General features: G+C 28.5%; 1 protein-coding gene and 1 pseudogene across 1 annotated transcript; both read right to left on the bottom strand.

Moving 5' to 3' along the window:
• Positions 1 to 4,174: 4,174 nt before the first annotated feature.
• On the bottom strand, positions 4,175 to 5,189 carry LOC112738328 (F-box protein SKIP2-like; annotated as a pseudogene).
• A 468-nt stretch (positions 5,190 to 5,657) lies between these two features.
• LOC112806032 (protein neprosin) lies at positions 5,658 to 9,680 on the bottom strand. Its single transcript, XM_025747325.3, has 7 exons — positions 9,059 to 9,680; positions 8,888 to 8,974; positions 8,565 to 8,783; positions 8,313 to 8,477; positions 8,176 to 8,229; positions 7,541 to 7,687; positions 5,658 to 6,333 (listed from the first exon to the last, which is right to left on the bottom strand). Exons 1-7 carry the CDS (start codon positions 9,377 to 9,379, stop codon positions 5,956 to 5,958), a joined length of 1,371 nt encoding a protein of 456 aa, XP_025603110.1. The 5' UTR covers positions 9,380 to 9,680; the 3' UTR covers positions 5,658 to 5,955.
• Between the last annotated feature and the right edge of the window lie 2,876 nt (positions 9,681 to 12,556).

The raw sequence follows: 12,556 nt of genomic DNA, 5'->3' as shown, positions 1-12,556 counted from the left end.
CATTCCATTTTTCTTTCGTGTTGTGCAACCTTTGTTATTGCAGACAACAATAGAATATAGCACAGAAGATTCAATTATACATAAGCAGTCTTTATTTTGAGAACTGTTAATTACATAAGACCATCTCCAGTAGAGAACTCATCTCAGTCCTTATTTATAGCCCACCTGTCATAAAAAGTAACTCCACATCAGCTTTTGCGTCATAAACGGTAAATAGGAACTCAAAGCATCTCTCTCTTCTCCATTAGGAGGAACTAACTTTAGTCCCTATTGTGGTCTCACTTAATTAATTAATTAAAATACTTAAAATTAATGTAATTGATTTTTTTAATAATATTATTTAAATTTATAAATTTAAAAATAATTCACTATTAAAAAATATTAATATTAAATAAATTCATATATAACATAATACACTATATAATTCGGGATTACACTAATTTATAATTTTGTGTTTACAACTGCTAATTTTAATAATATCGTTAGCATTTTAAGTTTTAAAAATAAAAATAACTAACTCAACTAAGAATTATTTTGTATGGTGTAAAAATTAAATTTACTTTTTAATGTAAGTAAATTTAATTAATTATAATTTAATATAATAATATAAATAATATTCAATATTAATTATGATATAAACAATTAATATAAATCATTAATTAAATAAAAATTTAATTATTTAATTTAATTAATTATTATTTAAATAATTAATATAAATTATTAATTAAATAAAAATATGATTATTTAATATAATTTTTATTATAATTATTACTAATTTAATTATTATTTTATTATTTAATATAATTATTTAATTATTTCATATTTTATATTATTATTTTTTTAAAAATAACTTGCCAAATAATAAATTATTATTGGTTAATTTGAGTCCCTCTTTAGAGGAACTCCCTCACCTTAAGACCCATGCAGGAACTCATTTCTTCTCTCCTCTAATGATTAGAGTTTTTGTGTGTCAAAAAAAATAAAAGAGGAACTCACCATTACAGGTGCTTTAAGGCTTTGGTTCTTGGTTGTTCCACACACATGCTATAAAGGTTCTATAGGAAGTATAATACGTATTAATTAACTATCAATTTAATTAGCATTGGCTTTGTAAGGAAGCATATAAAAGTATAGACAACTAGAATGACACCCGCACACGGCATGAATAAATAATAAATTCAGAATAGTATATATTATATTTTAGTAAGTATTATATTGTTTAGCAATTAATTAAACGATTATGTTATATGTATACTAAAATCAACCACTAAAATTAGTTATTAGTATAAAATATATATTAAAATATAAAATATATATTAAAAATAAATTAAACAACACATATATTTATATATAAATATATTATGACTGATTTTGGTGACTAATTTTAATGTATAAATAATATTTTTGTTAATTAAAATATATACAATCTAATATTAAATTTGATATGTTTTTATTTTAAATATTTTGTAATACAAAAGCTTTTTATCTTAAAATTGTATAAAATTACATCTTCATTTGCTATTTTTATTTTCGCATTTGTTTTAATTGACAGATTTAGTCTTTTTATGTGGTGTTTATTTGTCCTCTTTTTTTACTTTTAATTATTGTTGGAGTTGGTTTTTTCTTCTTTCTATCATATGTTCTTGTGAAGACATGTTCTTTCTGAATTGTTGATTTGTATGTATTTTCTATTGTCTTTTTGTTCCACTTTGTATGAATATTCTTCCTATAAAGATGTATCTTACATTCATTTATTTTTTTTTTCTTTAATCTCTTGATTGGTATGTCATGTAGGTCAGATAATATTAGTGTTGGTAAAATTGGTTCCTATAATAAAAAATATAAATAAAAAATATAAATGATATTTTGAACAAATAAAATTGTTGTAGTATTATTACATGTTTTATTTGCTGTAGAGATTGAGTTTCAGTATTTTTGTTGAGATAAATGTCTTGGTAATAGATTAATAGTGTATTGTTGAGAGCCTTCTTTAAAATTGAAATTATTTACTTTGACTTCAAATATAAGTGAGGTTATATAAATTTTTCAATTGAGATGGCATTTCAATGTCATTGATGTTTTAGAGTGTAATTAATTAGATTTAAGGCAGTTGTGCCCAATAATTTTTTTTATTCTCTATCAAATAGTATAAAAATTATTGTAGCACTTTGATTTGAAACCTTTAATTTAATTTTAAAACTATATTAATTATTGAATTAGTAATTTATAATTTGATGGATTTTTTATGATAAGTATAATTTGATAGAATTTTTTATAATTTGAATCTGTAATATATTTAATGTGGTAGCACAAAAACTTTATTTTTTATATTTTTATGAATTTTTTTATATCTATTTATTTTTCTTCTCTTAGTGCATACATTTTTTCAATGACAGCTATAATAATAAAAATTAAATTGTTTAGAATATATATATATATATATATATATATATATATATATATATATATATATATATATATATTTTGAATAAGTTATTTTTAATAAGAATAATTTAAATAACATAAAATAATAATACCTATTAATATTTTTTTAGTCTACTTTCTCAGATAATGTCGTGAGTGATACAACTCAAAATAGTGTTAGAAAATTATCAAAATTGTATTTTTGATGTAAATAGAATTAAATGAGTATAATTATAAGGATTTTAAAATATAATTAAATGTAAAATATTATAAAATAATAAAAAATATAAATAGTGAAAATAATAAGGGTATTTTTTTGTAAATTTGATTTAAAAATGTAATAAATATTTTTATTTTATACCTAATTATCTAAAAGTATCATTTTTAGGTAGATAGGTTCTTTTTTATTTGTTAGTGTAAATATTTTTTTATAGGCGAGAATCATAAATTGTGAAATAAAAAATGTATGTAAGAGTCTTATGTATGATATATAAGCAGGACAAGTAGTATGAAATTTGAATATTTTATAACTTAAAATTTATTGTGATAATATTATTACTATGACACTTTTAAAGTAGATGTTTATTATATTTAATTTAATTAATACTTTGTATTTTTATTGAATCACAATATGTAATAAATTAATTAATTATAAGAGTTATTGTTTTAATTTTTTTTACATATTTTACTAAAAATTGATTTAACATTTTTAAGTTTTAAGTAATTAAAATTAAGGTTTAATTATTCTGTTAGTCCCTATAGTTTTGCGAAATTTTTAATTAGGTTCTTATAGTTTTTTTCTTTTTAATTGATTTCCTGTACCAATTTTTTTTTTAATTAGGTCCCTCTTGGTAGTAAATGGCTTAATTTTATAGGGACCCAACTAAAAAAAATTTTGGTGCAGAGACCCAAATAAAAAGAAAAAAAAGTGTAGGGACCAATCAAAAAAAAATTTTAATGCAAGGACTCAATTAAAAGAAAAAAAAAAGTATAGAGACTTTAGTAAAAATTTTGCGAAACTATAAAAACCAGCAGAGTAATTAAACCTAAAATTAAGGACATGACATCATTAAAAAAAAAGATTGCTTAAATTCAATATACAAAGAATTGGTATCAAATTTTATATATTATAAATAGATAATAGTTCGCTCATTTAGTAGATCAAATAGATCTTATGCATATATATTAGTTTTATTCCTCTAATTTTGGGTGAATAACTTAATTAAGTTCTTTTAAAAAAAGAGTTTAAAATATAAGGACTTATATTAAAAGTAGCTTATAAATAAGTTATTTTGTATTTAAAAAGTTATTGTAGAAATACTTGTTTTAAAATTGTGTAATAAATAAATCTTCAAAAACTCTTAAATAATTTTTAGAAAAATGAAAATCATATCTAAATGTAACCAAATATATATATATATTTAAAAAACTGTTCCAAATACTATTGATGTGAATTTTTACAAGTCAAAAGTTTAAAAAAATAGATCTTAAAGCTTTTCAAACGAATCCTAAATCAACTTCATCATCAAAAGAAAAAGAATAAAAGACAAATAGGTCCCTGACCTTTTAAAAAGTGGACATTTTCGTCCCTCAAAATTCTTCTTTTTTTTCTTCTTCTTCTTCTTCTTCTTCTTCTTGTAATACAAAGCTAGTATCACCATCAACACAAATAATAAGAACAGCCGAACAGAACCAATCGAGGTTATTAGCAAATGCATCTAACTAACAGCAGTAGAAACAAAGCTACTAGCTACTCAGAAAACTTAATGAAATTGGGGCAACCATAAGCAAGAGCTTCAATCCCCACATTGGATATATGGCACCCCTTAATGCAAAGCTTCTTGAGTGCAACATAAGCCCACAAAGTGCCAACCTCTCCAAAGCCTTGCATTTGGAAGCAATTGCCTCAAGACTCGAAGATGTTGGATAGATACCAATTAAAGTAAGTTCCTGTAAGTTAATGCAGTGTTTGGCAACAGAAATCAAACCATCATTACCAATCCTATTGGTTCTCCACCCATCACCGTGAAACTTTTTCAACATTCTGCAGTTCTCAGCAAGTAGATTGAGACCCACATTTGAGCACTCAACGATTTTTACAATGTGCAAAGTGTCCAAACTCAAACACAAACCCACAAGACCCACATTGCTAACTTGAATCTTCTCAAGGTGAACATCAACCAACGCAGCGTGGAGGTTCCCAATCTTCTCAAGGGTGTCATCCCAATCCCCCAAACACCCAATTACCTTCAAAGATCGAAACCTTTTTGACCCAATCATAAGGGGTGCAAGACTCTGGCCATTCACGATCTCCTTCAAGCAAACAGAAGTCACCAACGTCGTTCCGGAACCAACCGCCTCCTCGCCATCGTGGGTCCCACACAGCCGCTTAACGGAGAGCTCTTCCAAACCATGACAACGGCTAACGACAGCGTTGATTCCCTTAATGCCGAGCACGCACAAAGCGCAAGATAGCTTCTTCAACGCCTTGCAGTTTTCGCCAACAGCGGCCATTCCTGCCTCCGTTATCTCACGGCATCCACGAAACTTGAGCCACGTTAGGTTAAGCACCGAAGTGAAATCAGGATCAAACCTTCATCGTTCACACTCGTTTTGGAGGGTGGAGAGGGTTGTGGAGTGAAAGGTCTGTGAGACGAGAGAGGAAGAAAGGGCACGATGAAACTGCCATGGAAGAAGAAGAAGAAGAAGAGGTCTGGGATGATGTGCATGAAAGTGGGGGATGCATACGGGGTCGTTTTGGCCATTAAGGATCAATTTTGTCCTTCAACAATTTGTTTCCCATCCACTTCAGCAACCGTAACGGACACATCACTCTTCACCCGTCCACCTCAGCAATCTCCGTTACCGTTTCGAGTATCAATTCCATGGAAAGACATAATTGTCACGGAATTTACATGGTGAGGGATCGAAATGTATTTTTCAATCTTGAAAAACGAAAATGTCTATGTTTTAAAAGGCCAGAGACCTATTTGTCTTTTATTCAAAGAAGAATGTAAGATTTATTTCTTTGATAATGCCAGGAGTTTAATTTTAATAATTTACAGTAAATTTTATATAATTATTTAATTAAATTTATATGTTTATATATACTTTTTTAAAAATTAGTAGTAAATTTAAAAATGAGTTACTTCCATTAAATATGTCAATACACGATAATTGCATAAAATATTTTTATACGGTTGATGTGTGAAAATTAAATACTAATTTCAATAGAGAAACAAACATAACACTCCTCAAATTTACTGTTATAAATTGACAAACAATCACATACCTTTTTTCATAGATTTACATCATACCCACAAAAAAACAAAAATAAATTCTCTAACCTATTAGTTAAAAAGAAAAAAAAAACTATGGCAATAATAACAAATATAGCCAAACCATATGTGATCACTTATCAGCTTATAATGAAACCAAAAACCCCCCAAAAGGGCAAAATGGAACAAAAAGAAAAAGAATATATATTTATAATTATAATAGAGAAACCTATACTTAAAGAGCTTGTTTATTTCAAGGGCATCTAACATTCCTTCCAGGACCTCCATAATAAAAGTAAGTTCCCCAAACATGATTTGTCCCTTCCCTAATGTCATAGCAATTGGAATGATCAGCAAGTTTGTGAATATTAGAAAGAGGGAGCAAGTTGTTGTCCCAATCAACAACTTGTAGGTTCCTAAAATATGCTGCTTTTCTAAAACCTTCCTCAGCAAAATGGCCACTCCCCATTTGTGTGCCTGTGTGGTAACCCCTTGATCTTGAGTTCACTATCTCTCCACCAAATTGAACCATGTTTGCATGGCTTCTCAAGTGACTAAACAAGAATGCTGGCCAGTATCCCACTAGTAGCCCTGACCCAAATTCCAACCACCAATGTCCATGCTTGGGGTCCTACACACCACATACAAATTTTCTTCATATTATTAATTAAGAATATCCTTAGAATTTCATCATAGTATATATTAATTATTAAAATGAGCAGTGTATCATGACTAACAAAATTTATTATTTTTTACTAGCACTTAATTAATTATAAATCTTAAATACTAAATTTTAAATTTTAAATTTTAAAAATATAAAAATAAACTGTTAACTCAAAGTATTGACTAATATAAATAAAAGATATTGATTCTCAAATATTTCTCTACTAAAATTTACTAATTAAGTGCAATCAGATATTCATATTATTCCTTTGTCTTTTTTATCTGTCACTATCATCTTTTTGATACATTTTCAAAATTGTTGTTTGGTAAGAGTCTCAATACAATTTTGGATAAATGATTTTATCTATACAACTCCTAAATTTTGGATAAATGAAAAATTCGGTTAAACTTTATTGATAATTTTCATGTTCAAGTATTTGTCTTCATCTAAAAAATATGCAATTCCACCATATTTATGTATTTTTATCTTAAAACAATTATTAAATAGAAACATTAATAGTAACGGATAACAAGTAATAGACAAAATATATACGACTTATTATTATAAAACTTGAGTGTAACATTCACTATTTTGTAGGCATAATAATTACAAACACAAAACTTATTAATTTAGATGTTATTACAAAGAATTGGCTGTTCAACACTACTAATAATAGCAATGGAAGAAAGCATAAATGAGAAAAAGAAAGCAGGAAGGAAAGTTTTGCTTTAAATTTTTTTAGGGTCGAGAAAAAAAGGCAAAGGTTGAGCTGTGAAGTGTTGCTTTAATAAAGGTATAAGGGAAAGGACCCTGTATAGAGTTGTGAACAGGACCCCAATATGAATGACACTAACTAGTACAAGGAAAGCAAGGGAATCCTCCATTTCAATAACAGTAAAATGAATACAAATTCAAAAGAAAGAAAAAAGAAAAGAAAGCAAACCCAATTATTGCTTTACATAGATACAAATTTTTATGTGCCTTCATTGGATTATGCATGTCTAACTTTTTTTGTCAAAGAATGCTAGAATTTGTGAAATATATTAGAAACAATTAACAAATCACCTTTTATGTAAGCATTGTGTGTTTAATGAAATGGACCTTATTTTTCTCTTTAATTGATGCTGAATTATTGAATTAAATGAAAGAAAAGGAAAGTGTTATTAATGTTCACCTTCCAAACCATTATTCCAATGTCAAATTGTCTTCCATTGTAAGCTGATCTTGGGTTGATTGCAGCCCCTATTGCTATTCTGTTGTTAGTTTGGACAAATCCTGAACATAGTAAGTTGTAGCATCCTGTTGTTTGATATGCATCTGTCTGTTAAGTAGAACAAATCAGTTAGGTGGCAAAGTAAATATGAGCCTACAAAAATAATAAAAGAAAAATAAAATAGACCCTTTATCAGTTTATCTAGTATCCAACTAACAGCATTGAGAACATACTCATCCTTGGATGTTCTAAAAAGAATAACAAATTAGTCTTTTTTTTTTTTTTTTGTAAGATTCATACATAACAAGGCACTAACATATTTACTATCCCAAAAAATAGCTATAAGGTGCATTTAGTTTGTGTTTTTATTTTTGGTATCTTTTGTTTTTTTAAATTTTGTAAAAAAAAAAAAAAGAAAACAGTAACAACAAATTTTTGTTTTTTATTTTTATCTTTTGTTTTCTCTTTTTTTTTTTCAAACAAATTTGGAAATAAGAAAAAAAACATATTTTCTGTTGGTTTTTTATTTTATTCTAAGTTAGGGACGAAATTGAGAATTTATTGAAAATAAAAAAAAAATTAATTGCAATACTTACTGTCCAATAAGTGAAGAACCTAGGGTAATTATCTCCATATAGCTCAGGACTGACCTGAAAGAATAGAAGGTTATTAGGGAATATTGATATGGGTGATGATTGAATGGAATTAAGAATATGATGAAGAATAGACATACCTGCCATCCAGCTTCAATGGTATTGAGATTATTATCAAAGGATCCACCAATAACCCATATTTGTGATAAGCTGAATTCATATTGATCAGTTACTATTGGGGCCCACACATTTATGCTTGCTTTTGCTCCATAGTATTGTTCTCCATTCACAAACACAACTGCATGCTGCAGCATTTCACAATCATTTGAATTATTGAACTCAAAAGAGAGAAAAGTAGGATGAAAGCAAATGAGTCGAAATGCAAAAGTAACCTCATGGCCGGAGGCGGTTGAGTCTCGGCGTACGCCTCTCGGCTTTCTTCCGAATCGCCGGATAGAACTGGACCGGAGAATGTCCTGTTCAGTTGTTCTTCGGATTGGAATGGTTCCATGAGGACATGATTCACCGGAATGAGTCCAAAGCTGGTGGAAGAAGCTCTCAGTTACATTATCATTGTTTTCTTCATATCCCTTTGGCCTCTCTGGTGGCTCCTGTTAAACCTTAAACCTCTCAAACTCTCTCACTCTCATTTGGAATATTCCATTTTTTTTTTCTTTTAAAATGAAATCAAATGAGTTTGGATGAAATTTATTACCAATGGTTTTTGTCCTTTAAGGTTAGGATGGTCAAAAGCTGGTTGCTGATGAGATAAGACACAATCTATCAAGTCTCCATCTGGACTCTGCAGCCAGAAAAAGAAAAAGAAAAGAATAAACATAAAACTCAGATCACTAAAATTCATGAGAATAATAAAAAGAGGGAATGCCTGAATTGTCTTGAGAGGAGGTCTGTTGATCTTGCTCAAATGCTGTCTTATTCTCTTTAAACGCAAGAATGGCGTAAAAGAGTTGTTGGTGGCAATGTGGTAAGTTGAATTAGAGTGTACTGAAGGAACAAGAAGAAGCAACAGAACAAGGGACGGTAATAGCATAGGTATAGAATAAGAATAAGAAAAAGAAGCCAATTTGAAAGAATGAATCTTTTGGGGTCTTGTTAGTTGTTGTTTTGTTGTGTGAATGGAAGCTGCAAAAAATGGCTTATTCCTATGATTTGTTGTCGAGGAAACTGAATATCCTTTCATGTCCATACAAAAGAGAAGGAAAGAGAGAGAGAGAGAGAGAGAGAGAACAAAACACACAAACACAAACTTTGTTGGCTGAATTCACGTTTTTATCAAATTATAAAACAACTGGTCCTGACTCCTGACTAGAGAGAGAGTGTGTAAATATGAGGTTTTATAATTTTGATGATGGCAGTGCCACACCATGAAAACACTAGGCACCAGCGCATATAATAGACCGAGACACCCCATTGGTGGGGCTGCATTTTCCAAGTTTTTCCTTTTTCACTTTAATTCAATTGATTTCACTTCTCAAACGCTAATAGCTGGTGTTTGGTAATCAATACAAAATCCAATTATAAATACATAAATAAAGACATAAACAGATAAATATAATTATATAAGAAAATGTTAGAGACTAATACTTTTTGCGTAAAAAAAAAGAGTTAGTTACTGTCAATTTAAACATTTGACAAAAATAAGAAGACAAGTTTTGGATTTCTCAGGAGTGGAATAGTTGAAGAGGACAAAATAAATGACCAAGAGGCATGTTTTGCATTGTGGATTCTAAATTTCTACTTGTTTTACTGCTTGCCCTGTTGTAATCTCTGTTACTCCCTGGAAATAAAAGGTTTTGTGGTACAATTCTCTAGCAATTTTGGTGCATGTAATTAGTTCTCTATGTAAGTTATGCACCAAATGGAAAACAAAAATAAATGAAAGCCATTATTTTGGAATTGATGATATGATACAGTGATTTCATTGTTTGAAATTATGAAGACAAAAGATGAAATGTCATTTCAGTCATTAAACTAGAATTGCTCACCTTTAAAACAGAGCAATTGGAGAAATAAATAACATGACGAATTTATTTTTATTTGAATATACACACACACACTAATTTAATAGTCAAGCAAGCCACGTTAGTTTAATGATACTTCAGCAGATCTTATCCTAATAAATCCACTGCAGAATGTTATGAAGATTATTAAATAAAACAAAGAAGCCAACGACTATTTCCTTCGATTTGGTTAACTTGTTTTATTAAACCGGATTAAGCACCTCTAAAATTAAAAAAAAAGTGATAAGATAAAAAGGTAAAAGTCTAATTATCATTAAAATAACACAATAAAACTAATTTTCCTATTTAAACCACTTCAACTCAGAATTTCTCACACCCTTCACTCATTTGCATCACACTTCAATTCAACTTTCACCTTGATTTTCTTTATAAGTTGTTTAACGCTCAAATTACACCTCCTTTTCTAATATTAGGCATTATTCAATATACTTTTTTTTTCAGCTTCTTTATTATTTGATCTGAATTGCATAATGAAAAATGCTATTTGTACACCAAAATCAGCTACTAAAATCAGCCATCAATGTATTTGTGTATAAATACATGTGTGATTTAATTTATTTTTCATGTGTATTTACATTTTAACATGTATTTTATACTGGTGGCTGATTTTGATGACTAATTTTAATGTACACATAGTATAAACCTTGAATAATAGATAGTATGGTAAAAAAAAGTTGAAGGGCCAACATTTTAATTTATAAACATTACTGTCTGATTAATATAGTTTGATCCAACTAAAGTCTTAAGAAGATAAGAGTTTTTCAACAGAATTCTTTTTATTTTCAAAATTTAAAATTAGAATTCTAATTTAAAAAAAAAAACAAAGTATTTAATACTTATTGTTAATTAATCTCAAGTTGATTATTAATATGAAAAATATAGGCTATAATATGCTTGATATTTTGCTTACAAAACATACCTTAAAAAAAGAGAGAGCATCACACCCACCTCTATAAGACTATAACCTGAGTGTAATTTACATAGTTGTAAAATGTCAATTCAGAGTTATGATTTTTGTGGTACCATGGTGCTCCAGTTTCAACCCCACGGAATATTGTTAACATGGCATCTCTTCTTCCCTGGTGAAGTGGTGATATATGCATATATATCTGCCATTACTTTCCTCTCTGCTCCTATTATTAATTGCAACTGATAAGGGCCAAAGGGGGGAAAAAATGAAAAGAAATTGACATTATGATTATAGAGCTACCTCCACTGTAACATTGCACAGGGCAGACACCAAAAACAACTTTTATGGGCCATGCCTAATTATTATATATCCAATACCAGCATGTCATCATGAAAGCCAAGGGGAAGGTAACAACATTCATAAATTCTCATTAGTCCTAACTCCCCACTCCCTTTTTTGACTCGTTCAAATTGGATAATCAGGTTTATCAACAATTATATCTTATCAAAAGGCTTCATAAATTTGTCCCGTCTTCTGTTGCAACTGTAACTTTAATTCAATGTAATACTTTGGTAATTTAGGACATAATTAATATGCATGGCCATTAACATCACCACCTATAATACTATTCTACTTTTATTTTTTTTATTTTTGTAATACTTCCTTCAAAGGGTGGATGTTTTAACGTGGTTCCCCTTTAAAGCGTCTAAAACTCTAAATGAAGCACATTTCTTGTTAAAATTCTAAGATAAAAATTATTCAATTTTTTTCTAGATATATATTGGATATATTTTAAACCAAATTGCTTTGGCTGAATTGTTATTTCATTCATGTACTTACACAAGTAATGAGGGTTGAAAATCCGTCTTATACTTATAACAATCGATTATCAACAGTAAATTATTATATAGAGTTTAGATCTGGGGGCAGAGCCAGGTAGGAGAAAAGGGAGCAATAACCCCTCTAATTTTAATTTTTTACATGTAAATTATATATAAATTTCAGTTTAGTCTCCTTTAAAATTTTTATTTTAGTCTTATTTTATTGTGTAAATATTTTTTGCCTCGTTCTAATATTTCATCTAGCTCCGGGTTGGTGAAAAATATAGTGAAAAAAAAAATTATAATACATTTTAACATTTAAATATGACCTAACAAATTATCAACACTTTAACATTGTCTCTTTCTACCAAGTTAATTGTTATTGGAAGCCATTAATATTATTATGACAGCAATTTCAAACAAGTTTAAAATGTGAGTTTTTAGCTACTGTTTGCATAGTTTTCATTTTAGGAGGAGAAAGAACTAGTAGTTTGACGTGCGTAAGGAACACCGTTAAGGTCAAAAGATATCAATGGTCTTCTACTCTTCTATGTGTACCGACAAATCACAGATGACAATTGATCAGATTCAGAGACTCTGTTATTGTGTCG

The sequence above is a fragment of the Arachis hypogaea genome, chromosome 1 (genome assembly GCF_003086295.3).
Source record: "Arachis hypogaea cultivar Tifrunner chromosome 1, arahy.Tifrunner.gnm2.J5K5, whole genome shotgun sequence".
In the NCBI taxonomy this organism is placed as follows: domain Eukaryota; kingdom Viridiplantae; phylum Streptophyta; class Magnoliopsida; order Fabales; family Fabaceae; genus Arachis; species Arachis hypogaea.
Note: the sequence above shows the minus strand (reverse complement) of the source record. Positions and strands in the feature narration are given on the sequence as shown.

Bases quoted from the DNA above. Each gene is read 5' to 3' on its own strand.
- LOC112806032 (XM_025747325.3), bottom strand. From the start codon at position 9,379: ATGGACATGAAAGGATATTCAGTTTCCTCGACAACAAATCATAGGAAT. The intron at 8,784-8,887 runs GTAATAAATTTC...AAGGTTTAACAG, and splicing joins TTAAAGGACAAAAACCATTG to GAGCCACCAGAGAGGCCAAA. The intron at 8,230-8,312 runs GTATGTCTATTC...CTATTCTTTCAG, and splicing joins CCATTGAAGCTGGATGGCAG to GTCAGTCCTGAGCTATATGG.